This window comes from Heptranchias perlo, chromosome 17 (genome assembly GCF_035084215.1).
Source record: "Heptranchias perlo isolate sHepPer1 chromosome 17, sHepPer1.hap1, whole genome shotgun sequence".
Lineage (NCBI taxonomy): Eukaryota > Metazoa > Chordata > Chondrichthyes > Hexanchiformes > Hexanchidae > Heptranchias > Heptranchias perlo.
The window spans coordinates 54,576,747-54,592,160 of NC_090341.1; the positions used below are offsets into that span (position 1 = coordinate 54,576,747).

The window sequence follows — 15,414 nt, forward strand, 5'->3', positions numbered from 1 at the left end:
ATTAGACTGTGGGCCCATGCTCACTGGGGGACTGGATTAGACTGTGGGCCCATGCTCACTAGGGGACTGGATTAGACTGTGGGCCCATTCTCACTCGGGGACTGGATTAGACTGTGGGCCCATTCTCACTCGGGGACTGGATTAGACTGTGGGCCCATGCTCACTGGGGGACTGGATTAGACTGTGGGCCCATTCTAACTCGGGGACTGGATTAGACTGTGGGCCCATGCTCACTGGGGGACTGGATTAGACTGTGGGCCCATGCTCACCAGGGGACTGGATTAGATGTGGGCCCATGCTCACTCGGAGACTGGATTAGACTGTGGGCCCATGCTCACTGGGGGACTGGATTAGACTGTGGGCCCATGCTCACTGGGGGACTGGATTACACTGTGGGCCCATGCTCACTGGGTGACTGGATTAGACTGTGGGCCCATGCTCACTGGGGGACTGGATTACACTGTGGGTCCATGCTCACTGGGGGACTGGATTAGACTGTGGGCCCATGCTCACTGGGGGACTGGATTACACTGTGGGCCCATGCTCACTAGGGACTGGTTTAGACTGTGGGCCCATGCTCACTGGGGGACTGGATTACACTGTGGGCCCATGCTCACTGGGGGACTGGATAAGACTGTGGGCCCATGCTCACTAGGGGACTGGATTAGACTGTCGGCCCATGCTCACTGGGGAACTGGATTAGACTGTGGGCCCATGCTCACTCGGGACAGGATTAGATTGTGGGCCGAAGCTCACTGGGGGACTGGATTAGACTGTGGGCCCATGCTCACTAGGGACTGGATTAGACTGTGGGCCCATGCTCACTGGGGGACTGGATTCGACTGTGGTCCCATGCTCACTAGGGGACTGGATTAGACTGTGGGTCCATGCTCACTGGGGGACTGGATTCGACTGTGGGCCCATGCTCACTAGCGTCTGGATTAGACTGTGGGTCCATGCTCACTGGGGGACTGGATTAGACTGTGGGCCCATGCTCACTAGGGGACTGGATTAGACTGAGGGCCCATGCTCACTAGGGACTGGATTAGACTGTGGGCCCATGCTCACTGGGGGACTGGATTCGACTGTGGGCCCATGCTCACTAGCGTCTGGATTAGACTGTGGGTCCATGCTCACTGGGGGACTGGATTAGACTGTGGGCCCATGCTCACTAGGGACTGGATTAGACTGTGGGCCCATGCTCACTCGGGACTGGATTAGACTGTGGGCCCATGCTCACTAGGGACTGGATTAGACTGTGGGTCCATGCTCACTGGGGGACTGGATTAGACTGTGGGCCCATGCTCACTCGGGACTGGATTAGACTGTGGGCCCATGCTCACTGGGGGACTGGATTCAACTGTGGGTCCATGCTCATTGGGGGACTGGATTAGACTGTGGGCCTATGCTCACTGGGGGACTGGATTAGACTGTGGGCCTATGCTCACTAGCGACTGGATTAGACTGTGGGCCCATGCTCACGGTGGGACTGGATTAGACTGTGGGCCCATGCTCACTGGGGGACTGGATTAGACTGTGGGCCCATGCTCACTGGGGGACTGGATTAGACTGTGGGCCCATGCTCACTAGGGACTGGTTTAGATTGTGGGCCCATGCTCTCTGGGGGACTGGATTCGACTGTGGGCCCATGCTCACCAGGGGACTGGATTAGATGTGGGCCCATGCTCACTCGGAGACTGGATTAGACTGTGGGCCCATGCTCACTGGGGGACTGGATTCGACTGTGGGCCCATGCTCACCAGGGGACTGGATTAGATGTGGGCCCATGCTCACTCGGAGACTGGATTACACTGTGGGCCCATGCTCACTGGGGGATTGGATTAGACTGTCGGCCCATGCTCACTGGGGGACTGGATTCGACTGTGGGCCCATGCTCACTGGGGGATTGGATTAGACTGTGGGCCCATGCTCACTGGGGGATTGGATTAGACTGTGGGCCCATGCTCACTGGGGGATTGGATTCGACTGTGGGCCCATGCTCACTGGGGGACTGGATTCGACTGTGTGCCCATGCTCACTGGGGGATTGGATTAGACTGTGTGCCCATGCTCACTGGGTGACTGGATTAGACTGTGGGCCCATGCTCACTGGGGGATTGGATTAGACTGTGGGCCCATGCTCACTGGGTGACTGGATTAGACTGTGGGCCCATGCTCACTGGGGGATTGGATTAGACTGTGGGCCCATGCTCACTGGGGGACTGGATTCGACTGTGTGCCCATGCTCACTGGGTGACTGGATTAGACTGTGGGCCCATGCTCACTGGGGGATTGGATTAGACTGTGGGCCCATGCTCACTGGGGGACTGGATTAGACTGTGGGCCCATGCTCACTGGGTGACTGGATTAGACTGTGGGCCCATGCTCACTGGGTGACTGGATTAGACTGTGGGCCCATGCTCACTGGGGGACTGGATTCGACTGTGTGCCCATGCTCACTGGGTGACTGGATTAGACTGTGGGCCCATGCTCACTGGGGAACTGGATTAGACTGTGGGCCCATGCTCACTGGGGAACTGGATTGGACTGTGGGCCCATGATCACTGGGGAACTGGATTAGACTGTGGGCCCATGCTCACTGGGGAACTGGATTAGACTGTGGGCCCATGCTCACTGGGGAACTGGATTAGACTGTGGGCCCATGCTCACTAGCGACTGGATTAGACTGTGGGCCCATGCTCACTGGGGGACTGGATTAGACTGTGGGCCCATGCTCACTAGCGACTGGATTAGACTGTGGGCCCATGCTCACTGGGGGACTGGATTAGACTGTGGGCCCATGCTCACTGGGGGACTGGATTCGACTGTGGGCCCATGCTCACTCGGGACAGGATTAGACTGTGGGCCCATGCTCACTGGGGGGACTGGATTAGACTGTGGGTCCATGCTCACTAGGGACTGGATTAGATTGTGGGCCCATGCTCACTGGGGGACTGGAATAGACTGTGGGCCCATGAGCACTAGGGGGCTGGATTGGACTGTGGGCCCATGCTCACTGGGGGACTGGATTAGACTGTGGGTCCATTCTCACTCGGGGACTGGATTAGACTGTGGGCCCATGCTCACTAGGGACTGGATTAGACTGTGGGCCCATGCTCACTGGGGGACTGGATTAGACTGTGGGCCCAGGCTCACTGGGGGACTGGATTAGACTGTGGGCCCATGCTCTATAGGGGACTGGATTAGACTGTGGGCCCATGCTCTATAGGGGACTGGATTAGACTGTGGGCCCATGCTCACTCGGGACTGGATTAGACTGTGGGCCCATGCTCTCTGGGGGACTGGATTAGACTGTGGGCCCATGCTCACTGGGGACTGGATTAGACTGTGGGCCCATGCTCACTGGGGGACAGGATTAGACTGTAGGCCCATGCTCACTGGGGGACTGGATTAGACTGAGGGCCCATGCTCACTGGGGGACTGGATTCGACTGTGGGCCCATGCTCTCTGGGGGACTGGATTAGACTGTGGGCCCATGCTCACTGGGGACTGGATTAGACTGTGGGCCCATGCTCACTGGGGGACAGGATTAGACTGAGGGCCCAGGCTCACTCGGGGACTGGATTAGACTGTGGGTCTATGCTCACTGGGGGCTGGATTAGACTGTGGGCCCTTGCTCACTAGGGACTGGATTAGACTGTGGGCCCATGCTCACTGGGGACTGGATTAGACTGTGGGCCCATGCTCACTGGGGGACTGGATTAGACTGTGGGCCCATGCTCACTAGGGACTGGATTAGACTGTGGGCCCATGCTCTCTGGGGGACTGGATTAGACTGTGGGCCCATGCTCACTCGGGACTGGATTAGACTGTGGGCCCATGCTCACTGGGGGACTGGATTCAACTGTGGGCCCATGCTCACTGGGGGACTGGATTAGACTGTGGGCCCATGCTCACTGGGGGACTGGATTAGACTGTGGGCCCATGCTCACGAGGGACTGGATTAGACTGTGGGCCCATGCTCACTCGGGACTGGATTAGACTGTGTGCCCATGCTCACTGGGGGACTGGATTAGACTGTGGGCCCATGCTCACTCGGGACTGGATTAGACTGTGGGCCCATGCTCACTGGGGGATTGGATTAGACTGTGGGCCCATGCTCACTGGGGGACTGGATTCAACTGTGGGCCCATGCTCACTGGGGGACTGGATTAGATTGTGGGCCCATGCTCACTGGGGGACTGGATTCAACTGTGGGCCCATGCTCACTGGGGGACTGGATTAGACTGTGGGCCCATGCTCACTCGGGACTGGATTAGACTGTGGGCCCATGCTCACTAGGGGACTGGATTACACTGTGGGCCCATGCTCACTGGGGGACTGGATTAGACTGTGGGCCCATGCTCACTGGGGGACTGGATTCAACTGTGGGCCCATGCTCACTGGGGGACTGGATTAGATTGTGGGCCCATGCTCACTGGGGGACTGGATTCAACTGTGGGCCCATGCTCACTGGGGGACTGGATTAGATTGTGGGCCCATGCTCACTGGGGGACTGGATTAGACTGTGGGCCTATGCTCACTCGGGACTGGTTTAGACTGTGGGCCCATGCTCACTGGGGGACTGGATTAGACTGTGGGCCCATGCTCACTGGGGGACTGGATTAGACTGTGGGCCCATGCTCACTGGGGGACTGGATTAGACTGTGGGCCCATGCTCACTGGGGGACTGGATTAGACTGTGGGTCCATGCTCACTGGGGGACTGGATTAGACTGTGGGCCCATGCTCACTGGGGAACTGGATTAGACTGTGAGCCCATGCTCACTGGGGGACTGGATTCGACTGTGGGCCCATGCTCACTGGGGGACTGGATTACACTGTGGGCCCATGCTCACTGGGGGACTGGATTAGACTGTGGGCCCATGCTCACTGGGGAACTGGATTAGACTGTGAGCCCATGCTCACTGGGGGACTGGATTCGACTGTGGGCCCATGCTCACTGGGGGACTGGATTAGACTGTGGGCCCATGCTCACTGGGGGACTGGATTAGACTGTGGGCCCATGCTCACTAGGGACTGGATTAGACTGTGGGCCCATGCTCACTCGGGACTGGATTAGACTGTGGGCCCATGCTCTCTGGGGGACTGGATTAGACTGAGGGCCCATGCTCACTTGGGGACTGGATTAGACTGTGGGCCCATGCTCACTTGGGGACTGGATTAGACTGTGGGCCCATGATCACTCGGGGACTGGATTAGACTGTGGGCCCATGCTCACTCGGGACTGGATTAGACTGTGGGCTCATACTCACTTGGGGACTGGATTAGACTGTGGGCCCATGCTCACTCGGGACTGGATTAGACTGTGGGCCCATGCTCACTCGGGGACTGGATTAGACTGTGGGCCCATGCTCACTAGGGGACTGGATTAGACTGTGGGCCCATGCTCACTCGGGGACTGGATTAGACTGTGGGCCCATGCTCACTAGGGGACTGGATTAGACTGTGGGCCCATGCTCACTCGGGGACTGGATTAGACTGTGGGCCCATGCTCACTAGGGGACTGGATTAGACTGTGGGCCCATGCTCACTCGGGGACTGGATTAGACTGTGGGCCCATGCTCACTAGGGGACTGGATTAGACTGTGGGCCCATGCTCACTAGGGGACTGGATTAGACTGTGGGCCCATGCTCACTCGGGGACTGGATTAGACTGTGGGCCCATGCTCACTCGGGGACTGGATTAGACTGTGGGCCCATGCTCACTAGGGGACTGGATTAGACTGTGGGCCCATGCTTACTGGGGGACTGGATTAGACTGTGGGCCCATACTCACTTGGGGACTGGATTAGACTGTGGGCTCATACTCACTCGGGGACTGGATTAGACTGTGGGCCCATGCTCACTGGGGGACTGGATTAGACTGTGGGCTCATACTCACTCGGGGACTGGATTAGACTGTGGGTCCATGCTCACTCGGGACTGGATTAGACTGTGGGCCCATGCTCACTAGGGGACTGGATTAGACTGTGGGCCCATGCTCACTCGGGGACTGGATTAGACTGTGGGTCCATGCTCACTCGGGACTGGATTAGACTGTGGGCCCATGCTCACTGGGGGACTGGATTAGACTGTGGGCCTATGCTCACTGGGGGACTGGATTAGACTGTGGGTCCATGCTCACTCGGGACTGGATTAGACTGTGGGCCCATGCTCACTGGGGAACTGGATTAGACTGTGGGCCCATGCTCACTCGGGGACTGGATTAGACTGTGGGTCCATGCTCACTCGGGACTGGATTAGACTGTGGGCCCATGCTCACTGGGGAACTGGATTAGACTGTGGGCCCATGCTCACTGGGGGACTGGATTAGACTGTGGGCCTATGCTCACTGGGGGACTGGATTAGACTGTGGGCCCATGCTCACTAGGGGACTGGATTAGACTGTGGGCCCATGCTCACTCGGGACTGGATTAGACTGTGGGCCCATGCTCACTGGGGGACTGGATTAGACTGTGGGCCTATGCTCACTGGGGGACTGGATTAGACTGTGGGCCCATGCTCACGAGGGACTGGATTAGACTGTGGGCCCATGCTCACTCGGGACTGGATTAGACTGTGGGCCCATGCTCACTAGGGACTGGATTAGACTGTGGGCCCATGCTCACGAGGGACTGGATTAGACTGTGGGCCCATGCTCACTCGGGACTGGATTAGACTGTGGGCCCATGCTCACTGGGGGACTGGATTAGACTGTGGGCCCATGCTCACTAGGGACTGGATTAGACTGTGGGTCCATGCTCACTGGGGGACTGGATTAGACTGTGGGCCCATGCTCACTGGGGGACTGGATTAGACTGTGGGCCCATGCTCACTGGGGGACTGGATCAGACTGTGGGTCTATGCTCACTGGGGGCTGGATTAGACTGTGGGCCCATGCTCACTAGGGGACTGGATTAGAATGTGGGCCCATGCTCACTGGGGGACTGGATTAGACTGTGGGCCTATGCTCACTCGGGACTGGATTAGACTGTGGGCCCATGCTCACTGGGGGACTGGATTAGACTGTGGGCCTATGCTCACTCGGGACTGGTTTAGACTGTGGGCCCATGCTCACTGGGGGACTGGATTCGACTGTGGGCCCATGCTCACTGGGGGACTGGATTCGACTGTGGGCCCGTGCTCACTGGGGGACTGGATTAGACTGTGGGCCCATGCTCACTGGGGGACTGGATTCGACTGTGGGCCCATGCTCACTAGGGGACTGGATTAGACTGTGGGCCCATGCTCACTAGTGGACTGGATTAGACTGTGGGTCTATGCTCACTGGGGGCTGGATTAGACTGTGGGCCCTTGCTCACTAGGGACTGGATTCGACTGTGGGCCCATGCTCACTGGGGGACTGGATTAGACTGTGGGTCCATGCCCCCTAGGGACTGGATTAGACTGTGGGCCCATGCTCACTGGGGACTGGATTAGACTGTGGGCCCATGCTCACTGGGGGACTGGATTACACTGTGGGCCCATGCTCACTGGGGGACTGGATTAGACTGTGGGCCCATGCTCACTGGGGGACTGAATTAGACTGTGGGCCCATGCTCACTGGGGGACTGGATTAGACTGTGGGCCCATGCTCACGAGGGACTGGATTAGACTGTGGGCCCATGCTCACTGGGGGACTGGATTCAACTGTGGGCCCATGCTCACTGGGGGACTGGATTAGACTGTGGGCCCATGCTCACTCGGGACTGGTTTAGACTGTGGGCCCATGCTCACTGGGGGACTGGATTAGACTGTGGGCCCATGCTCACTAGGGACTGGATTAGACTGTGGGCCCATGCTCACTAGGGACTGGATTAGACTGTGGGCCCATGCTCACTCGGGACTGGATTAGACTGTGGGCCCATGCTCTCTGGGGGACTGGATTCGACTGTGGGCCCATGCTCACTGGGGGACTGGATTCGACTGTGGGCCCATGCTCACTGGGGGACTGGATTCGACTGTGGGCCCGTGCTCACTGGGGGACTGGATTAGACTGTGGGCCCATGCTCACTAGTGGACTGGATTAGACTGTGGGCCCATGCTCACTAGTGGACTGGATTAGACTGTGGGTCTATGCTCACTGGGGGCTGGATTAGACTGTGGGTCCATGCCCCCTAGGGACTGGATTAGACTGTGGGCCCATGCTCACTGGGGACTGGATTAGACTGTGGGCCCATGCTCACTGGGGGACTGGATTACACTGTGGGCCCATGCTCACTGGGGGACTGGATTAGACTGTGGGCCCATGCTCACTGGGGGACTGAATTAGACTGTGGGCCCATGCTCACTGGGGGACTGGATTAGACTGTGGGTCCATGCCCCCTAGGGACTGGATTAGACTGTGGGCCCATGCTCACTGGGGACTGGATTAGACTGTGGGCCCATGCTCACTGGGGGACTGGATTACACTGTGGGCCCATGCTCACTGGGGGACTGGATTAGACTGTGGGCCCATGCTCACTGGGGGACTGAATTAGACTGTGGGCCCATGCTCACTGGGGGACTGGATTAGACTGTGGGCCCATGCTCACGAGGGACTGGATTAGACTGTGGGCCCATGCTCACTCGGGACTGGATTAGACTGTGGGCCAATGCTCACTAGGGACTGGATTAGACTGTGTGCCCATGCTCACTGGGGGACTGGATTAGACTGTGGGCCCATGCTCACTCGGGACTGGATTAGACTGTGGGCCCATGCTCACTGGGGGACTGGATTCAACTGTGGGCCCATGCTCACTGGGGGACTGGATTAGACTGTGGGCCCATGCTCACTCGGGACTGGTTTAGACTGTGGGCCCATGCTCACTGGGGGACTGGATTAGACTGTGGGCCCATGCTCACTAGGGACTGGATTAGACTGTGGGCCCATGCTCACTCGGGACTGGATTAGACTGTGGGCCCATGCTCACTCGGGACTGGATTAGACTGTGGGCCCATGCTCACTAGGGACTGGATTAGACTGTGGGCCCATGCTCACTAGGGACTGGATTAGACTGTGGGCCCATGCTCACTAGGGACTGGATTAGACTGTGGGCCCATGCTCACTAGGGACTGGATTAGACTGTGGGCCCATGCTCACTCGGGACTGGATTAGACTGTGGGCCCATGCTCTCTGGGGGACTGGATTAGACTGAGGGCCCATGCTCACTCGGTACTGGATTAGACTGTGGGCCCATGCTCACTGGGGGACTGGATTCGACTGTGGGCCCATGCTCACTGGGGGACTGGATTAGACTGTGGGCCCATGCTCACTGGGGGACTGGATTAGACTGTGGGCCCATGATCACTCGGGGACTGGATTAGACTGTGGGCCCATGCTCACTCGGGACTGGATTAGACTGTGGGCCCATGCTCACTGGGGGACTGGATTCGACTGTGGGCCCATGCTCACTGGGGGACTGGATTAGACTGTGGGCCCATGCTCACTGGGGGACTGGATTAGACTGTGGGCCCATGCTCACTGGGGGACTGGATTAGACTGTGGGCCCATGCTCACTGGGGGAGTGGAGTAGACTGTCTTTACCCATCTCATGTCGGATGTTTTCAACCAGCAGACAATGGAGATTTTCATCCCATCAGTGGCAGCTGCTTTAAACGTAGTCACAGAAGTGAAGGGACAATGGCTAACTGCACTGCACTGCTCAGCCTTTTAATTGTGCAAACACACAGGCACACACCTTCACTAATATAGACACGTGCAGATGTGGATATACACGCACAAATATACACGCAAAGGAATTCCCTTCCTGGCCTTCTTACTAGCTGACATTGTAAATGGTTTTCTTTTCTTCGATAATGTCCCGTTCTCACCGTCATTACCATCCTCCTCCAAAAATCCACCCTTGACCCCTCTGTCCTTGCAAACTACCGCCCCATCTCCAACCTCCCTTTCCTCTCCAGAGTCCTTGAACGTTTTATCTCCTCCTAAATCTGTGCCCATCTTTCCCGCATCTTCCTGTTTGAATCCCTCCAATCAGGTTTCCATCCCTGCCACAGTGCTGAAATGGCCCGAATCACAGTCACAAATGACGTCCTCTGTGACTGTGACCGTGGTAAATTATTCCTTCTCGACCTCTCTCCGGCCTTCGACACGTTCGACTGCCTCATTTGGTTCTACTTTTACCTTTTGAATCGTAGCCAGAGCATCTCCACCAATAGCTTCTCCTTCTACCCCCATTCCATTCCGTCTCGAGTCCCCCAAGATTCCTTGCTTGGCTTTCTCCTCTTTCTCATCTCTATACTTGCCCCTTGGCAACATCATCCACAGATCTGGGTTCAGCTTCCACATGTATGCTGAAGACAACCATCTCTCCCAGCTCCTCTCACAACCCCTCCACTGCCTCTGTGTTGTCAAACTGCTGGTTCAACATCAAGTCTTGAATGACCTACAGTTTCTTCCAGTTAGATTGGGAAGACCGAAGCCATTGTCTTCAGTCCTTGCCATAAACTCTGTACCCTTCCCACCAATTCCATCCTTCTCCTCAACCACTGTCTCAGGCTAAACCAAATTGTTCACAACCTCGATGCCCTATTTGACCCCGAGCTGAGCTTCCCACCACATATCCTCTCCATCACAAAGACCGCCTCCTTCCACCTCCACCACGTTGCCCATCTCAGTCCCTGCCTCAGCCCATCTTCTGCTGAAACCCTCATCCATGCCTTTGTTACCTCTAGACTTGACTATTCCAATGCTCTCCTGATTGGCCTCCAACCTTGCACCCTCCGTAAACTTCAGCTCATCCAGCTGCCCATATCCTAACTCGCACCAAGTCCCATTCATCCATCACCCCTGTGCTGGCTCTTCTGTTAGGCGCTGTGCCTTAAGTTATACAGATCCGAAAGATGCCAGCCTCTATCTAACTCTGTGCTGAGTTAGTGGATCTGAGACTGGGCTCTTTCAATATACCTCAGCACACCAGGGTTAGGGAGCGGAAAGCTCGGCCAGGGTTTTGCTCCTGGTCAGTATGCAGCTTGTGTGAAAGTCAGGATAAGGATAGGACCATATTCAGTGCTCCTGCCACCCATGGAGTCTGGGCTCAGATATGGTTAATTGGATGAGGTAGAGGAGGCGATTGTTCCCTACAAATAAACCAGCATCTTTAGGAGAGGAGCAGAGAAAAAAAACAAGATGCAGAAGTCATCTAATGTATTGCTGCAATCCAACCATTACTCCTCATCCTGTCATTTTCTCTAATAAATATTTCACAGGAGCCACGGTTCGTGTACCAGAGACAATAGCACCTCTCTCCAAAATCTACACCATTGTCTCAGTGCCGTCACAGACAGAGAATTTTACAGTAAGTAAACTTTTAGGCAGTCTCTAAAGTTAGGTCGTGGTTGGGCAGGACTTATACAAACTTCACAGATCGAAAGGTCTGAGGGCGTCAAACCATCAAGTGCTACCATTGCTGATTGGGTCTCAGGGTGTGTGATGTATTCCAGGGGTCACTGATTGGGTCTCAGGGTGTGTGATGTATTCCAGGGGTCACTGATTGGGTCTCAGGGTGAGTGATGTATTCCAGGGGTCACTGATTGGGTCTCAGGGTGTGTGATGTATTCCAGGGGTCACTGATTGGGTCTCAGGGTGTGTGATGTATTCCAGGGGTCACTGATTGGGTCTCAGGGTGTGTGATGTATTCCAGGGGTCACTGATTGGGTCTCAGGGTGTGTGATGTATTCCAGGGGTCACTGATTGGGTCTCAGGGTGAGTGATGTATTCCAGGGGTCACTGATTGGGTCTCAGGGTGAGTGATGTATTCCTGGGGTCACTGATTGGGTCTCAGGGTGAGTGATGTATTCCAGGGGTCACTGATTGGGTCTCAGGGTGAGTGATGTATTCCTGGGGTCACTGATTGGGTCTCAGGGTGAGTGATGTATTCCAGGGGTCACTGATTGGGTCTCAGGGTGTGTGATGTATTCCAGGGGTCACTGATTGGGTCTCAGGGTGAGTGATGTATTCCAGGGGTCACTGATTGGGTCTCAGGGTGAGTGATGTATTCCAGGGGTCACTGATTGGGTCTCAGGGTGAGTGATGTATTCCAGGGGTCACTGATTGGGTCTCAGGGTGTGTGATGTATTCCAGGGGTCACTGATTGGGTCTCAGGGTGTGTGATGTATTCCAGGGGTCACTGATTGGGTCTCAGGGTGTGTGATGTATTCCAGGGGTCACTGATTGGGTCTCAGGGTGAGTGATGTATTCCAGGGGTCACTGATTGGGTCTCAGGGTGAGTGATGTATTCCAGGGGTCACTGATTGGGTCTCAGGGTGTGTGATGTATTCCAGGGGTCACTGATTGGGTCTCAGGGTGTGTGATGTATTCCAGGGGTCACTGATTGGGTCTCAGGGTGAGTGATGTATTCCTGGGGTCACTGATTGGGTCTCAGGGTGAGTGATGTATTCCAGGGGTCACTGATTGGGTCTCAGGGTGAGTGATGTATTCCAGGGGTCACTGATTGGGTCTCAGGGTGAGTGATGTATTCCAGGGGTCACTGATTGGGTCTCAGGGTGAGTGATGTAATCCTCATGTTGGAGAGGACATGTGAGGTGGCAGGGTTGAGGGTGTGGCCATGACTATGGCTAGGAGAGTTTATATTGTGGGAGAGGTTAAAGTAGGACAGGAGGGCAGTGAAATCATAGGAGAGAGGGCAAGGTGGGTTAAGATGAAAGAAGGAAGGAGGTGTGAAGGGGACTTTAGGGAGGAATCATAATAAGTAAATATCACTTAGTTTGTAATTTGGGCAACTGATTAAGTTCCATGTTACAAATGCTGCCTCGTGTTGCAATATCCCCACAGATTGAGGCACTGTAGGCTCCCAAAACACAACCACATTTTAATGGGAGAGCCGAGACTCACAGTGCAAGACAAGAGCAAGGTTGAGAGCAGTAGGCGAGTATCATGGTACATCAAGAAGTAGCTGTTAGGTGACATCAGGATTGGGTTTTAAAAGCCATTTTGTGAAGTTTTTAGCTGGATTAACCATTGGTTTCAATGTCCCAGGGTTATGGAAGGAACAATCTGCCGTGATAATTGGCCTTTTTGGCCAGGGACAAGAGAGGAGCCAGAAAATAGGGCTCCCTGGTCTCCTCCATTGGAGGAAGTGAAGACTGAGGTAGGAAACTGAGGTCCTAGGAAAGAATGACAAGAATCACTTTGGAAAACAAGAGGGGAGGTTTCAGAGCGGCAATGACTTTAGTAATACAGAAGATTGCAAAGGGTGGAGGAGAGAAAGAGAGAGAGAGAGAAAATGAGAGAGCGAAAAAGAGAGAGGGAAAGAGAGGAATCACCTATCAGATGATGAGCCTTTTCAAGAATCCTGTCCAGGAACATGTGAAAGGTGTTTGAAGAGTCTCCCCGATTATGGGGGCTGTATTCCAACCTTGGATAGACTTCAGTTTATACAATTAAGAGTTGTTCAGGAGAAAATCAGTGCTTGACACAATAGAGGACGCTAAGGTTCTAGGAGGTAACTCTGGTCATACAGGAGATGAAGGAGATCCATTTGCAGGATTTATTTTCAGGGGGTGTTTGGATATGAACTTGCCAGACCAAATAAAACTACTTCAAAGGGTCCATTTTTCAAATAGAACTTTCACAATAAGGTAATAGCAGAAACATTATTACTTCCATTAATCTAACAATTCAAATAAAGCGAGTGAAAAGAAAAAAACACTCGTCGGATAAAAATATGGAAGTCTGAAATCCAAGTGCCGGTCACCTGACACTGGTCTATCAGCAACTTCTCTTCTCAGGGTCAGCTATGGTTCAGTGGTAGCGTGCTCACCTCCGAGTCAGAAACCTCCAGGGAGAACTCTACTGCCATGGTGCCATGGGAACTTTTATATCCACCTGAGGCACCAGTTTAACATCACATCTGAAAGACAGCACAGCACTCTCTCAGCAATGCAGTGTCAGCTGAGATTATGTTCTCAAGTCTCTGAAGTGGGACTATGAACACATAATCTGCAGACTCAGAAGCAAGATTGCTACCCCCTGAGCCACGGCTGGCACAGCTAAAGACATGTGCAATGTTGTCGACCCTAAGTGGCCTGGTGTAGATAGTTAAAGGTGTGGGTGCACGGTACTGAGTTGTGGCTGGTGCTAACCTCACTGTTCCTTTCTTACAGTACACCATCACCGATGCCCTTCCTGCTTCTGCGAGAGAGCAGTTCAGCATGGACCAATCAGACAGCATCCATGTTCCACCCAATGGTTTTGGTCATGATCATAAGGAGAGGGTAAAGCACGTCATTCCTAGGGCTTTGTTATTGGGAGGGGAACGGAAGGGACAGGCTGGTTAGTAGCTTTGTGCAGCAAGTCTCCAGTGACCGAAGCTCTAAGGGTTGTTCAGTACATTGGGTCCAGGCAGTTTCAAACCTGGTTCCTGATGGGCCCAGAGCCTCTGTGAGAAACTATTTCCGATTCAGCGCCAGTTGGAGTCTCTTTGAGCAGGTGCAGGTACTGGTGGAATTGCTGCTCTGTGTGTATCTGGGCTCCATTAATCCCCTGACTGACTATTGGGTGCTGAGTGAGCTGGGGATTCTTCATATACTTCAGCAAAAGAAATCAAACAAATGCTATCAGGAGGCAGGGTGATCCCAGCTTCCACAGTCAGTGAGGGCCCCTGGTGATCCCAGATTCCACACAGTCAGTGAGGCCCCTGGTGATCCCAGCTTCCACAGTCAGTGAGGGCCCCTGGTGATCCCAGATTCCACAGTCAGTGAGGCCCCTGGTGATCCCAGATTCCACAGTCAGTGAGGGCCCCTGGTGATCCCAGCTTCCACAGTCAGTGAGAGGCCCCTGGTGATCCCAGATTCCACAGTCAGTGAGAGGCCCCTGGTGATCCCAGATTCCACAGTCAGTGAGGCCCCTGGTGATCCCAGATTCCACAGTCAGTGAGAGGCCCCTGGTGATCCCAGATTCCACAGTCAGTGAGGGCCCCTGGTGATCCCAGATTCCACACAGTCAGTGAGGGCCCCTGGTGATCCCAGATTCCACAGTCAGTGAGGGCCCCTGGTGATCCCAGATTCCACAGTCAGTGAGGCCCCTGGTGATCCCAGATTCCACACAGTCAGTGAGGGCCCCTGGTGATCCCAGATTCCACAGTCAGTGAGAGGCCCCTGGTGATCCCAGATTCCACAGTCAGTGAGGCCCCTGGTGATCCCAGATTCCACAGTCAGTGAGGGCCCCTGGTGATCCCAGATTCCACAGTCAGTGACGGCCCCTGGTGATCCCAGATTCCACAGTCAGTGAGGGCCCCTGGTGATCCCAGATTCCACAGTCAGTGAGGCCCCTGGTGATCCCAGATTCCACACAGTCAGTGAGGGCCCCTGGTGATCCCAGATTCCACAGTCAGTGACGGCCCCTGGTGATCCCAGATTCCACAGTCAGTGAGGGCCCCTGGTGATCCCAG

General features: G+C 55.0%; 1 protein-coding gene across 1 annotated transcript in view; it reads left to right on the top strand.

Annotated features, from left to right (window-relative positions):
- The window catches only part of LOC137333938 (cadherin-related family member 4-like), a 223,632-nt gene that overhangs the window by 38,841 nt on the left and 169,377 nt on the right, over nt 1–15,414 (top strand). The window contains exons 6-7 of the mRNA XM_067998290.1: nt 11,213–11,301; nt 14,129–14,239. Coding sequence (XP_067854391.1) covers nt 11,213–11,301; nt 14,129–14,239 — 200 coding nt within the window. The remainder of the gene's footprint in view (nt 1–11,212; nt 11,302–14,128; nt 14,240–15,414) is intronic.